Source organism: Leopardus geoffroyi, chromosome D1 (genome assembly GCF_018350155.1).
Source record: "Leopardus geoffroyi isolate Oge1 chromosome D1, O.geoffroyi_Oge1_pat1.0, whole genome shotgun sequence".
Taxonomy (NCBI): Eukaryota; Metazoa; Chordata; class Mammalia; order Carnivora; family Felidae; genus Leopardus; species Leopardus geoffroyi.
In genome coordinates this window covers 74,394,400-74,409,612 of record NC_059329.1, presented here as the reverse complement: position 1 = coordinate 74,409,612, position 15,213 = coordinate 74,394,400, and the positions used below count along the sequence as shown (strand labels likewise).

The 15,213-nt window shown below is 49.5% G+C and overlaps 1 protein-coding gene across 2 annotated transcripts; it reads left to right on the top strand.

The window, feature by feature from the left end:
* Nucleotides 1–2,471: 2,471 nt before the first annotated feature.
* On the top strand, nucleotides 2,472–5,646 carry LOC123601449 (serum amyloid A protein-like). Of its 2 annotated transcripts, none has more exons than XM_045484695.1 (3): nucleotides 2,472–2,559; nucleotides 2,930–3,021; nucleotides 4,807–5,646. In XM_045484695.1, the coding sequence occupies exons 2-3, from the start codon at nucleotides 2,934–2,936 to the stop codon at nucleotides 4,947–4,949; spliced, it is 231 nt and encodes a 76-aa protein (XP_045340651.1). In that variant the 5' UTR covers nucleotides 2,472–2,559; nucleotides 2,930–2,933; the 3' UTR covers nucleotides 4,950–5,646. The 2 variants fall into 2 exon arrangements, with proteins under 2 accessions (XP_045340651.1, XP_045340652.1); XM_045484696.1 differs by having other exon boundaries at nucleotides 2,492–2,515.
* Nucleotides 5,647–15,213: the final 9,567 nt, after the last annotated feature.

Sequence of the window (15,213 nt, the reverse complement as noted above, 5' to 3'; positions counted from 1 at the left end):
AACAAGAGAAAATCAACCAGGAAGATGGTGCTGAGGTTGGAATGCATTGAGCACAACTGCAGATAAAAAGTAATTAAAAAAACAATTGCTACCCAACACGCTGTCGGGGGGAATGGGTGAGAATTAGATAATGTGGGATGTCACTGTGTTTATACTTACAGATCGATCGCTGCAATGTAAACACATGAGGCTAGACACATTCCAGCACATGGAACAGCACTGGAGTGTATGAAAGCTCAGCAAGTACTCGTGAAGCACGAATAAAACAAAGAATGAGTGCCGGTTATTCACCAGAGTGTGATAAACACTGCATATACAAAGGTGACAAAAGAGACATAGTTTCTGTTTTTTGTTTTTGTGGTTTTTTAAAAAAATGTTTTATTTATTTTTCAGAGAGACAGAGACAGAATGCAAGTGGGTTAGGGGCAGAGAGAGAGGGAGACACAGAATTCAAAGCAGCCTCCAGATTCCAAGCTGTCAGCACAGAGCCCGACATGGGGCTCAAACCCACGAGCTGTGACATCATGACCAGAGCTGAAGTTGGACGCTCAACTGACTGAGCCATCCAGGCGCCCCATTTTTTTTTTTTTTGAGAGAGAGCATGCACTCGGTGCAGGAAAAGGGCAGAGGGAGAGAGAGAGAGAATTTTAAGCAGGCTTCACACTGAGCATGGAGCCTGACGGGGGGCTCGATCTTATAACCCTGGGATGATGACCTCAGCTGAAATCAAGAGTTTACCCAGGTGCCCCTAGTTTCTGTTGTTAACTTTAATTTAAATCAGTCTTTTGGGGCACCTGGGTAGCTCAATCAGTTAAGCAACTGACTGGCTCAGGTCATGATATCGAGGTTCGTGAGTTTGAGCCCCTCATTGGGCTCTGTGCGGACAGCTCAGAACCTGGAGACCACTTGGGATTCTGTGCCTCCCTCTCTCTCTGCCCCTCCCCCCTTCATGCTCTGTCTCTCAGAAATAAACATTAAAAAAATGGTCCTTGGAAGTTTTTTGAAATAGTCTTATAATGTCAATGGACTTCAGAGATTGCATTTCCTGTACTCTGGACCCCCCCAAAAAGAAGTCAGCTTGGTTGTCTGGACCCATGATTTGTCACCCTGTCAATAATGTTATAATGGATGTAATTGATATCCTTTGTTCCCAAATGGTTCTGGAACATACAAGATATCTTTGTAAAGTTGAAAGAAAACTTAGCATATCACTCTTCTCCCATATGCTAGATTTCCTATTCAAACCAAGAGTTTGAGAATTTGAGATTATGTATTTCATTTACAAAGCAATAACAACAAGATATAATAGTTGAATAAAGAGGCAGGGCATTGAGAGTCAAAAAGAATAGTTCTTACTGGCTTGTCCAAAAAAATCCAGTAGAGGGAAAGAGTAATAATAAGTTTCATTATGTTTCAGACAGAGAATCAGCTTTTTGTTCAGTCTTTAGACAGCTTGGAACAATGTCAACTGTCTATGCTGAACTACAGTCTCAGGCGTTCTCTTTCTAGAATCGTTACAGTTAGGAGGCACAAGGGATATCATCTTTGAAGAGTAGGAGGCTCTGTTCATTTATACACAGGCCTCATCTTGCTGGACAGACCCTGCTGATATTTCTGACTAACAGTGAGAAGAGGGCAGACAGTGACCCCCCTGCACCCTACAAAACATAGCAGACAGTTTTCCCTCAACATTCCCCTCACTGGGAGCCTGGTACTTATCCAATTGGACTGCCATTTTCCCATAACAGATGGCCTATTATAGGTTTCTAAGAGTTTACATTTTAGTTCCTTGCACCACTCATTTCCACTCTGATGTAATTCCAAAATTGAGTGAGGGGAGACAGAATCCCTCCAACTAGATACATCCAACCTGGGACCCGGCTGAGGTAATATACTTCCTCATGGGCTCAACCAGCTGAACGGGGCTTTTCAATGCCTCGGTGCTGAGAGCTTAGCATGGGCACACAGACCGTTGGAAGGATCTTCCCGAGACACTTGTTGGGAAAAGCCATCAGTTGGGAACTCAAGACCTTACACATGAACTCAAAGGGTGTCACATCTGGCATATGGACCATCTGACCCGGCAGGGACCATCCTGAGGAAATGATCAGTAAAGCAAGGCCCTGCCTGGAGGAGCCGTCCCCAACCACACACCGGCCAGCAGCCCCCAGCCCCCAGCCCCCAGCCCGGTGCTCCAATCCTTCCTCTCCACAGCCCCTCTGACTCGGACAGCAGAGCCCTCCTCCTGAGTCCCAGCTTCCAGGCAGAACCAGCCAAGCTTGCTTCCTCACAGTTGCACAACTGGAAGTTGACCCGTGGATGAAGAAAACCACGGGTGTCCGGTAAGTTTTCCTTTGCAGGTCTCTCGGGGCCATGACCTGGAGGGACCTTTCCGGGCACCAGGTCTGGCTTTTCTTGCGTCCCCATGGGGCGCCCAACGGGGAGGGCACAGTATAAATCCCGGCCACCTCTCCCAGCAGGCAGGGACCGGCAGCTCTGCTCTACTGGGACTCAGGTGAGGGGCGACTCCAAGGACTGATTTGTGGAAAAGAACTGACTGAAAATTCCTTTCAAAATAATCATTCTCTTCTGTATTTGTCCTGTATGAGGTCTGAGCTGGCAGGATGACACACAGTAAATGCTTGTTGATTGATGACAAGCCGCTCCAGGCAGGGACAATCTGGTCCCAACTGCCCTCTTCCTCCATCAATGCCGCCCTGGGGACTCTCAGCCAGCCGGGCAGTCAGGGCTCACGGGGCCAGAATTAGGGCTGCGGCTCTGAGTGAGGACCTGCTACAGGGTTCCCACGCGGGCTCCTAAGAGTCTCCTGAGAACCACTGGAATTTGCAGCAGTGGCTCTGTGACATGCAACTCCCAAAGCGGGGTGCGCGGGCCCTGTCCTTGCCCCCTGACCTCTCCTTCCTTTCAGCACCATGAAGCTTTTCACGGGCCTCGTCTTCTGCTCCTTGGTCCTGGGTGTCAGCAGCGAATGGTATTCGTTCTTTAGCGAGGCTGCTCAAGGTAAGCACTGGAGGGGGGGTGGCATCCGTGGGCCACTGGGACTCACCCCGAGCACATGCAAGGGGGGGGGACCTACTGCCTTAGGTGTGTTGTCCTAAGTGCTAGAAGGTGCCCGTGTCTGGGGAGCTTTTGATCAAGCGGATTGAAAACCAGAGGATTTGTGTCCGTCAGTTACTAGAGAAGGAGCAATCATCATTCCCAGCTGAAGCTTCAGTTTGGATAGTAGAAACAGAGTAAGTCTTGCAATGGCAGAGAATTTTCCGCAGACACATTGCACAAAGTATGATTAAAACTGTTTGTCCTTTCTTCTTTTTTGCCTCTCCCTTCGTTCATCGCTTCCTCCTTTTCTTCCTTCCTCCCTTCCATCCTTCCTTCCATTTCCTACCTGGATCGAACCAGAGGCACCTTCAGCTCAGCTCTCACTGATGCTTCCTATCCTCAGTGACACTGCCCCTGTTCCCTACCCCTGCCTAGCATTTTACTTGACCAAAATAAAAAATAAATAAAAATGAGGAACTAATAACATCTACCAAGCCTGCACTAGGCAATTTAGGATGACCAACTATCCTGGTTTGTTTGGCCTGAGGAGTTTTCTGTGACACTCTCAGGGCTCACTGGGATAGTTCTAGGTGAACAGGGACACTTCTGGTCAAGCTGAGACACGTGGTCACTTACTCTGACTTCAGAACACCTCGGGGAGGCAGACATCGTCCTCCACTTGAAGGGGACAAAACGGGTTTAGAGCAGCCGAGTCCATTGTCCAGGGACTAACTGCCAGTCAGCAGGTGGCCAAGAGGAGGTTGGAACCCAGCTGCGCGTGAGGCCCGAGTCCTTGCCAGGCAGCTTCCTAAAGCTGGGTGGCTATCGATCTCAGCTACGGGTCAGAATCACTCGGAGAGCATGAAAACTAGTGATGCCGGAGATCCACCCCCAAGTCTGAGGTACTTGGGCCGGGTGTGACCTGGTCACCGGGACTTCAGAGGCTCCCAGGTCATTAGAAGGTGCAGCCAAGTAGAGCTGATGGGCCACGGCTCGACCCCTTGCTTCCTCAAGCTGCCGATATCATCGGTACAGCCTGTGTAGAAGGTTTTCAGGATGCCGTTTATGCCCCTAACACCCAGAGGGACTCAGGTCCCAGTTATGCGCCCTCATTCTGCAAGTATACATCTCCTGGGCCTCAGGGCAGAAGTGCTGTATGCCTGGGCCTTTCCCAGAAGGTGCCTTCTTGTCACCTCCTCACTTACCACGTCCCCTGGACCTTGTCACACGCGGCTTCATTTGACAGCAGTGCTGCCCGACCGAGGGCACTTTTGGGCCCTGGGGACAGTTGGCAATGTCTGGAAACACTTCTGCTTGTGACCCTCAGGGAATATGTTGCCCACCTCTATTGCGGAGAGGTCAGGGATGCTGCTATATATCCTACAATATCAGAACGGCCCTGAGCAACAAAGAATTGCCCCAAATTTCAGGGGCGCTCAAGTTGACAAGTCCTGTTCTGTGATACCTCCTTTCTCTCATTTAAACAGCTCAGGCAGAGCCCTAAGTGAGATGCAGACATAGACCCGCAGGGACAACACAGCTGTGCCCCACCCACAGGACTCCCACTAGAGAAAGCTGGAGAAACCACCTAGGATGCAGACTTGTTCTTCTCAGCCTGTGCTATCCAAGGGGACCAGGCAGAAATCTGGAGTCGGTGGCAGATTTGTCGTCCCTGATTCTTCTCTGAGGTGTGCCAGAGGCTTTCTGTTCACGTGATATCCCTTTTGCTGTGACCTTTTCTCCCAGGGGCTTGGGACATGTGGAGAGCGTACTCTGACATGAGAGAAGCCAATTACATAGGTGCAGACAAATACTTCCACGCCCGGGGGAACTATGATGCCGCACAGAGGGGACCTGGGGGCGCTTGGGCGGCCAGAGTGATCAGGTAACACGGGCTCCCGGGGATGCAGGGCTGGGTGAGCTGAGCCTGGCTGCCTTGGACAGGCAGGAGGGGTCAAGCCATGGAGAAGTCTCCTGTAGACACTGTGGCTCCTCCTTCTCTTGCCCACCCTCCCCTCTGCGCCCAGTGTTGGCATGAGTGGCCGATGGGGTCAGAGCAAGGTCAGGAGGAGTGGGTGATTCCTGATCCTCCCCCTATGGGTGCTGTTCACCCATTAAGGGATGAGCCTGGGCTGAGATGCTCTGTTTCTGGGCCAGGGGGTCAGTGTTTTAGCCCCTCTTTCCTTGGCTCCTGTCAACAGCTCTCCCTTGCAAAGAAGAGAGATGGGGGTTATGGGCAATTGCTCCTCAGCCCCCTAATTAATCTCCTACCTGCCTTTCTGCATTCCAGCGATGCCAGAGAGAATTCTCAGAGAGTCACAGACTTTTTCAGGCACGGAAGCAGCGGCCACGGAGCAGAGGACTCGAAGGCTGACCAGGCCGCCAATGAATGGGGCCGGAGCGGCAAAGACCCCAACCACTTTCGACCTGCTGGCCTGCCTGACAAGTACTGAGCTTCCTCTTTGCTCTGCACTCAGGAGAGGGGCTGGGAGTCCCCTGAGGGCAGGGACGCGGAGTCATTGAGCTCTCTGTCCACAGAGGCTGATGGAGGGCACCTGACAGGGGTCTAATAAATGCTTAAGAGATTGTTGGAAAGTGTGTGTTATTCCTCGGTGTAAGGACAGTTTGTTCATTCTCAGGGGTGATGGACGGACACCCAGGTGCAGGCCGGGCCTGTGCCCGTGTGGTTGGTGTGGGGAGGATCATGTCAGTGTCACACAGGGCAGACGCCCTGCACCCACCCTTCCCGGATCTGACCTGCTGCCCTGTCCAGGCCCTTCTGCTTACCTTGGTGCTCTCTCCAGGTCCCTCCGTGTCCACACCCCTCTCTCCTGCCAATCGTGTCCTGTCTTCTTCTCTGTCCCCAGCTTCCAGTTCCCTTTGATTTGTTCCTCAGTGGTACCTGTCCCTGGGGGCAGAGACACAGCCATGGGAGGATGCTACTATGGAATCCTTCTCTGGCCACGGCCACCTTGATCTTGTGTTGCTGCTGCTGTTGTTGTTTTTTACATTTCTGTAAGTTTATTTATTTTTGAGAAAGAGAGAGAGAGCAGGAGGAGAGGCAGAGAGAGAGAGAGAGAGAGAGATACGAAATGAAGCAGGCTCTAGGCTCTGAGCTGTTGGCGCAGAGCCCTATGCAGGGCTCCCACTGACAAACCGAGAGATCAGGAGGTGAGCAAAGTCAGACGCTTAAGAGACTGAGCCACCCAGATGCCCTTTTCCTGACCATTTTATAATGCGTCCTTCCCATATGACACTGTATCACATGTCTACACTGCAGTTCCTCGGTTGTAACCTGCCATTAGGAGCTTCCATAGCAACTGGTCAGGGTCGAGTCCACCCACTGGGTGCTGGAAGCCCCATTTTCCTGGTTGTCTGTCCTCCAACTCCTGCTCCCTGAGAGGAGGAGGAGAGAGAGCAAGAGAGATGAAATCAAAGCGGGCTCTAGGCTCCAAGCTGTTGGCACAGAGCCCTAAGCAGCACTGCTACTCACAAACTGTGAGATCGGGAGGTGAGCAAAAGTCAGACGCTTAACTGACTGAGCCACCCAGGTGCCCTCGTGTTGGTTTCTCAGCAGCGCCTTCAAATCTGATTAAAACCAGTTCTGTCCATGCCATGTAAGACTTGTGTCCAAAGCAGTTTTTCTCTGCGTCACCTCACTGCCTCACTCAAGCCTAAATGAAGGCATCAATCCACCTCACTTGTGATTCTTCCCTCACAGCTTCTGCACGTTAACCAGTCAACTTGGGGAAATTCTAGTGAAGAGCCAGCAGAACGAGAAGACCCCTCTTATCAGTTGAGCGGAATCAGGAGACAGAAACCAGTTAGTAACTGGAGTTGGGAAATTATAATGTAAGGAATTCTTAACTGGTACACGATTCAGTTCTAAGTGGCACAGAACACACAAAGCTGAGATGTAGATTGGTTGGAAATCCTGCAGCCCGTTGGACGGCTGATAAAGACTGCTGGGTGTCCCAAGCCAAAGCTGACAAGCAAGGACTCTCCCACTGAGGTGCCAAGGGTACTTGGCAGGAAACCGCGTGGGCATGCAGCTGAACTGGGACACAGCGGGGGATGTCGCAAACTCACGGGAGGCAGCCCCCATGGGGGCAGGAGAGACAATGCTGCTGATGGCCCAAGGCCAGTCCTGAAGGGGCAGTGCCGTGGATTGAATTGCATCCCCCACGCATCAAATTCATATGTTGAAGCCTTTACTCCTAATGTGGTTATAAGGAAGTAACTAAGGATAAATAAGACAGAAGTGTGGAACCTGGTCAGATAGGATTGATGTATTTGTAATATCAGATACCAGAGATCTTGCTCCCTCTTTTCTGCCTTGTGAGGACACAGCTACAAGGTGTCTGTCCATCTGCCACCCAAGAAGAGAGCACCCACCAAGCACCAAATTAGTTTGCACCTTGATCTTGGACTTCCCAGCTCCGAGAAATATGAGAACTACATTTCTGTGGTTTAAGTCACTCAGTCTGTGGCATATGGATAGGCAGCCCCCCAACACAGGCGAAGTGCCATAGAACACCCTGGAAATCCAGGGAGGTATCCCAGAACTTGTCCAGAAACTTCAGTGGGATACCAACAAAACTGCCTGTGGTGAGTGTCACTGGGTACCCCGCACTTGAGAACAGCAGCCCAGGAGCTAGAAGGAGGCAAAGCTCAGGCCTGGGAGAGTCTTTCTTTCCCGTTCGTCCCTCCCGCGCCCTCTACTGACAAAGATTGGCATCGTGCTTGGGTGGCACAGGAGAACTATAACAGGGACCAGCTCCAGTATCACAAACAGGGCAAAGAAAGGCGGATATGAAGCTTGATAACTGCAATGCGACTCGTCTCTGAAATTGATAACTGCAATGCGACTCGTCTCTGAAAAGGGAACCGATGAGAACTCCTAATGGATGAGGGTCAATGACAAATCTCATTCTTGTTAAATAAAAGTGTGGCTGGGAAGCGGTTAGTCCCAACAGACTTCTGGTGCCCCTCAGAAAGCACTAGGGGCAGTGCAGGTGGAGGAGGTGTGGGAGGCTTGAGGCTTAGTGCGACACGAGTGAGTCTACGTCAAAATGAGGCAGGAGCAGGAGAAAGAGGTGAAGGCCACAGTATGGCCACTGGCTAGTGACAGCAGGCTCCACGTGCTGGGGAGATGGGTGTGCAGTGTGTCCAGCCTGAAGGGACCTAATGAGATGTACGGGCTGTTATTACCCCTGTTTTACCTTTATTTACTCCTTCCTCAAGGCTGGTCCTTTCTTCCTGAGGATCTCAGTGTTTCTTTTACTTCTCTCTAAAGAGCTTCTAACATTTTTTCAAGGCAGGTGTATGCCAACAACCCCCCTCACCTACCTTTTTTAAATTTTTAAATGTTTGTGTATTATTGAGAGAGAGAGAGAGAGAGAGAGCGAGAGAGCAAGGGAGAATGAATGGGGGAGGGGCAGAGGGAGAGAGGGACCCAGGATCCAAAGAGGGCTCCGTGCTGACAGCAGATCTCAGACCCGCAAGCCACAAGACCACGACCCGAGCCGAAGTCAGACGCTTCACCAACTGAGCCACTCAAGCACCCCCTACCCCACCTTTTTTTTTTTTTTTGAGAAAGTCTTTATTTCTCATTCAATTTGTAGGATAATTACACAGCATACAGAAGGTATGCTGGTGGTTTTTTTATTCCCTCCAAACACTTTAAAGAGTTCACTCCGCTCTCTTCTTGCTTGTACACACTAAAGATAAAGTGGAGGGGACAAAAGATGCATCAAAGTCAAGGGGAAGCAGGAGGGGGTGGGGTCAAGCCCACAGGGGTGGTAACCCCGGAGGGAGAAGAAACATGTTGTGCTCTGAGAAGGAAGAAAGCTGACAAGAGGCGGGCAGCACACTTGAGATGGAGGACAGGGACCTCAGGAACTCAGCTGTACCTGCTCCTGCTGTACCCCAACCCCAGGACTCATCATGCTCGCCCGTGCTTGTCTGTGGACGTGGCTGTCTTTAGGGCAAGCAGGTAGGAATCCCAAGAGCAAAGACCATGGCTCTCCTCTTGTATGTCAGCCTTGTAGCCACAGTACCTGTCATAGCACCTGGCGAATAGGAGTGGGTTAATAAATTTCTGTTGAGATGAATGGATGATGTAGAAAAGTAGTGTTCAAAGGTAGCCAGAACCAGGAGGGAGGTTGGGATTGTACAAAGTACAGAGGTTTGCTACAGGGTTTGATGTGCAGAATGTGGCCATGAGGCACTCGGAGGTGACTACAGAAATCTACACCAAAATCTCTGCTAAGATACACAAAGAATACCAAATTTTACTTTATCACAGAAAGTATGTAACACTCTCTAGGAGTGCTTTGTGCTCTCTCTCATAGAAATACAAATTAGATACCTCAGGTGTACATAAATTCGTAGTACGGTTTCTGAGGAGAAGCCTTGGGAGAAAGCAATACATATTTTATTTTATTTATTTATTTATTTTTTATTTTTTTTTTCAACGTTTATTTATTTTTGGGACAGAGAGAGACAGAGCATGAACGGGGGAGGGGCAGAGAGAGAGGGAGACACAGAATCGGAAACAGGCTCCAGGCCCTGAGCCATCAGCCCAGAGCCCGACGCGGGGCTCGAACTCACGGACCGCGAGATCGTGACCTGGCTGAAGTCGGACGCTTAACCGACTGCGCCACCCAGGCACCCCAGCAATACATATTTTAAACGTCCAGAGTAACTTGAGGGTCAGGTTAGCAGAGAGCACTCTGTGAGAACAGAGGAGATGAAAAGGCACACTGCATTTCCCTGAGTGCAAGACACCATGGGTTGCAAGAAGCATTCTTTTTTATCAACCACCAAGAAAAAAGTGTTGTTAATTAAGTGAAGATGTAACATTTTTTCTTATCATTCACCATTCTTATTTTATACCTATTGAAAGAGACCCTTTGGACCTCCTTAGGCGCACATTTATATCTTCTCTCACCCTTGTGTATAAGCAAAAAAGGGGAAAAAAAATACACAAAACGGATTCCTAAAGCAATGACAACTATTTTATGAATGCTGCCTGGTCATTAGTGACTGTAAGACACGTCCTAATCTCAGGAAATTATACTCAAGAAATGCGTATCTTAGAAATAATGAAATATGCCAATACCATTTAAGCCTATACAGGTTTGCTCTCATTGTATTGACCAGGAAGAAGTAATAGGCTTTACTTATTGTGAATCACAAAGTGTGCCGGCAGTGTCCCTGAGGTGAAGTTCAGCTCTACACCAGCACCCCCAGCCATGCAGGACCTCCCCCAAGAGGTGCTGGTGTATCCACCACTGGTCCTGACAGTGGCCCATGTTCCGAGCCCCTCTCTAGGAAAGGTGTTGCCTCAGCTGGCCCAGTCACTGCCTTTCCTCTAACCTCAGTGGTCTTCCCGGCAGACCCCCAGAGCGACCGAGGGCCTCTTCTCCACCTGCCCAGGCCTTTCCCATATGGTCCAGGGGTGGCCGAGGTGGTGGCGATTGCCCAGGTCTGCAGTGCTACCTAGTCATCGTGGCGGCTCATTAGATCTGGTGCCTCCTGGATGCTCTCCCTGGGATGTGGGGTACATGGAGCCTCTTGGGCCTCAAGGTGTGGGAGGCAGGGAAGAAGTGTCGCTCAACAGCCTGCTTTTCAAACTCAGGTGCAAAGGGGGCTCTTTCACAATTCTCTAATTTCCCAGGTTTGCTTTTTGGAATCTGTAACTAGGGGAGGAAAATCCAAGTCTTTCCTGAAAAAAAAAAAAAAAAAAAAAGTGTGCTTTACACACAATTCATGATTTATGGAGTCCTGTCAAACCATGCTGTTGAAAACATGTTTACGAAGCCTCCTGTTAATGACCCACTTGTCCCTCTGCTGAAAGAGCTGGGCAAAGTGACAAGAACTCCAGGCTGGCCAACGGGCCTTGCTCCTGAATGACATAACCTCAGAGGGAGCCGCTCAGCACTGCAGGCTTCCCTTCCTCCCATGCACGCCTTGACCTTGGAAAGTCCAAACAGTTTAACTCAGAGCCTTCAAAAGCCTCCAACTGTTTGCACTGTCAGCAAAGATGCTTGCAAAACTCATTCATCCACCCATCCCCTTATCCACTACTTCTTGAATGAGCTCCCACTATGTGGCAGGAACTGAGCCAGGCCCTGGGAACAGAGCAGGCAATGGCACAGAAGACCTCGGCGTTCCCTGGCAGGGATCACTCTCCTGGGAGAGCCATTCTTAAGCTCATGCATGTTTACTAGAACTGAATTAAAATAAAATAAAATAAATGGTATCGTACAATTATTGTATTCTGCCAAGTTCAGGTGGCAGCTGCATAGCAGATGGCTAAGATTCCAAATGCTCACTCTTAGCAGACCAGATGTGAACTTCAGCTTTGTCACTGACTTTGTGGTGGGTAAGCATAGTAACAAGGACCAATGGTCACAGTAAGTCGTTCAGGGTAAAAGCAGAATATAAAATGACGAGTATTATATCCCTGTCTTAGTTTATGTCTTCGCATATGTACAGACACTTAGAAAGTAGCCTGGAGGCCAAAGTGGAGGATCTAACGAGGTTCTTCCCGCCCCCTCCCCCAATCCAGGCTGGTGAAATTACTACTGCCTTTTCTTTTTCTCTTTATATTTATTTAATACTTTTCAAGTTCTCTTCAGTAAACACGTTCGTTCAACTAACTTTTGTTAGCTTGACTATATTCTAGGCATCTCCTAGGCACTGAGCGTTAGTGGTGAAAAAACCAACAGCCCAGTTCCTATCCTGATTGGGATTCCAGTGTTGAGATCAGGAAGAGCAGCAAATGTCTATGCATCATATAATTTACATGTATGTGCCTGTGTCTCTCATCACATAAACACCCCCCCCACAACAGCACTAAATGTGCAAACACCTCCGTGCACAACAACGGTTCACCCAAATTAATGAAGATTTTAAGTTACCAATTGGTAAATGAGTCAGGGTCCCATGCAAATATATAGAAATTTTTGACTAAATTTTTTTCTCCTAAAAAATTTTTTTCAATATTTATTTATTTTTGAGAGAGAGAGAGACAGACAGAATGTAAGCAGGGGAGGGTCAGAGAGAGAAACTGAAGCAGGCTCCAGGCTACTATGAGCTGTCAGCACAGAGCCCGATGTGGGGCTCGAACTCAGGAACGGTGAGATCATGACCTGAGCTAAAGTCGGATGCTTAACCGACTGAGCCACACAGGCGCCCCTCTAACAAAGGAACCTTGACAGACACCCATACTTGAAAGAATATTCCTGTGTCTTGAAAAATTAATCCCAGACCATTAAAACTGCAGCTCTGATTGGTAATCTTACTTATTAATGTGTTAATAATGTGTGGACTTGGTAACACTATATTAATTAATCTTCCTGTCTCCGGCAAAGTATAAATGATTATGAATTTTCTTGGCGAAGCCAGAAGAGTTCAATGTATAAAGTGCTTTGTAAGTATTCAGAATTAATCCAAGCCCCTTACAGCCTTAAGCGTTCCACCCTGATACAACCTGATGAGGTAGACTTTTAGGGCTCCCACGCCCAGTTCCCGTGTTTGGGGGCGTTCTCCACATGCATCAGCAAGCAGTTCTCAGACCCCAACAGGTTGTACAAGAATTCCTCTCAATTCTGACACTCTCTTCCCAAAGATGGCTCAGATCTTACACGTTAAAGACTCAGTCCTATAGGACTACACCCCAGGAAGGATTCAGTCCTATAGGACTACACCCCAGGCTGTTATGTGTGCTTCTCACTGACCCACTGGATCAGAGGAGGTTCCAGTGACTCCTTCTTGGGTACCATTATTTGCTAGAGTGGCTCACAGAACTTGGGGAAAACACTTAGTCACGTTTACCAGTTTATTAAAGGATACGAAAAAGGACGAAAATCAACAGCCAGATGAGGAGATACATAGGGCAAGGACTGGGAAGATAGCACGGGCTTCCACGCCCCCTCCAGGCCCACCATTTTCCCAATGTTCACCAACCCCAGCAGCCCTGCAAGCCCAGCCCTTTTGGGTTTTTATGGAGGCTTCAATGCATAAGGATTAATGAAATCCTTGGCCATTGGTGACTGATTGAACCCTCCAGCCGTTGACCCCTGCCTGGAGGTCAGGAGGAGGGAATGAAAGGTCCATTCCTCTGATCACATGGCTGGTCCTCCTGGTGATCAGCTCCCATCCTTAGTGAGGTCAAAGATCACCTCATTAACTAAAGATACCACTGTCACTCTCAACACTCAGGAAATTCCAAGGGTTTGGGAGGCAGGCACTGTGAAAGACCAGATAAAAACCAAACATATTTTTATCATCTGAATGACCAAATTTTTATTTCTCAAACACGACAGTATCTGAGGTAGGTATCACTGTCTTTCTCATTTTAAATTCATGAAACTGTTCCTCATTCCTTCCTCTGTCCCTGCACGTGTGGGACCTACGCTTCACATGCCATGCTTGGCCACGGTACCTGTGGGGCTTCTTTTTTGACTTTGGTTTTCTGACTCTTCATAACCTTGGCGTTCTTCTCATCCACTTAAATTAATTGTAACAGAAAAGGGAGGTGTCTGAGGCCTCTCGACAGCCTGGTCACACGTGGCCAATAGAGGAGGGGTAGCATCTAATGTATTATGGAAACCAGGTCACTTTTGAGAGTGAAGGGGGTTGTCACTATGTATTAAGCCGGCACATCGGGCCCTAACGGAGACAGTCCCTGCAAGCTGGGACGCAGGGACTTATGGGAGACTTTGGGGGTGTCTCTTTAAGGCCTGGAGAGTGTGATACCACCATGCCAGGACGGCTTTCTTTTGCAGGAGACACAAGGGGAAAGAGCCACCTGCCACTATTGTCTATTGTTGTAAGCATGGCCTTGCAGGGAACGGAGTGTCCCTCCAAGAAGCTACAGTACACAAGTAACAAAGGAGGAGAACTTGCAGTGCTTCCCCAGGTCCCTGTGAGGGGCCCCGCTCGTGTCTAGATGTTGTTGTCTTTGCTCTCTCTGCAATGTTTCTACCAAAGAAAGCAATGACTTGAATGATGTCGGAAAGTGGGCAGTGGCTTTCCAGCACGGAATGGCCCCAAAGGGAGTGAAAGACTTGTCAGAGGGGGTGACCACTGGACCAGGATATCTGCCCTGGGGAATGCAGGAGGAGGGGTGTGGGCATCACATGGCCTCCTCTGTGAAGCGGCCCCCCAAGTTCCCTGTCACCAAGGGCTGTGGAAGGTTGATAACTGCCCCTCTCCCCACATGTCTACTCCTAGGACCCAGGGAGCCAAAGCGGCTGAGGGTCCTGGCCTGGGCAGAGCTCATGGACCCCACCTTTCCCAGGTAATGATTTATATGCAGAATATCTAAATGTCGCTTAGCATTGCCTTGGATAAGAGAACCACAGGGACAGAGAGATCCTTTGACAGTTGTCTGCCTTACAACATTCATCTCATTGTATCTGCAAGAATTAACATAACGCCAGACCCAGAGAGAGGCATCACTCCCAGAGTGGCAGGCTCCAATCTAAGACAGTGACATCCTCACACCAGTGCAGTCCTTGCCTGATTTGCTTCGTCCTGGGTCAGCCTCCCCTCTGCCACGTCCTGCTCAGAACTCCTCCTGTCCTGTAACAAATCCAAGGTCCGCGTCCTGCTTCTTCTCTGGGTGACTTCGGGAGCACGGGGCCCACCTCCTTCCTGGCTGTGATTCGCCATCTTCCCAGCTCTGCGCTGTCCAGTCTCCAGGATTTGCTTGCATCAGCTTGGAGGCCCTAGCATCTCCAGTGTCTGCTCATATACTTCTTCTCCCAGACACAATCGGGGCAGAACCCCTGAGCTGGCGCTCCCTGCCAGGGGCCTTCCTTGCCCTACTACTGTCCTCAGGTGTCCAGCCCTGGAGCCCACTGTAAGAAGGACACTGGATGCAGGTCTGTCCTCTAGGTCCCCCATCATTGCTGACACATTACACATCCATAACTCTCTCACCTCCAGGGAAATCCAATGACCTGAAACTTTCCCTTTCTCGTGAAGGGGCAGTGATGGGTAGGTTGGTGAGTGGACCATGGCCTCCGCCAGGCTAATAGCGCCTGTGTGCAATTTCTTCCCAGCATAATCTTCCTCAACTCCCACAGTGAAGCCCAGTCCTGCTTTTCCAGCTGAAACAGCTGTATCATCACAACCGCC

Coding starts and splice junctions, on each gene's coding strand:
- LOC123601449 (XM_045484695.1), top strand. CDS start 2,934: ATGAAGCTTTTCACGGGCCTCGTCTTCTGCTCCTTGGTCCTGGGTGTC. Junction 3,022..4,806: donor CTTTAGCGAGGCTGCTCAAG/GTAAGCACTGGA, acceptor CTTTTCTCCCAG/GGGCTTGGGACATGTGGAGA.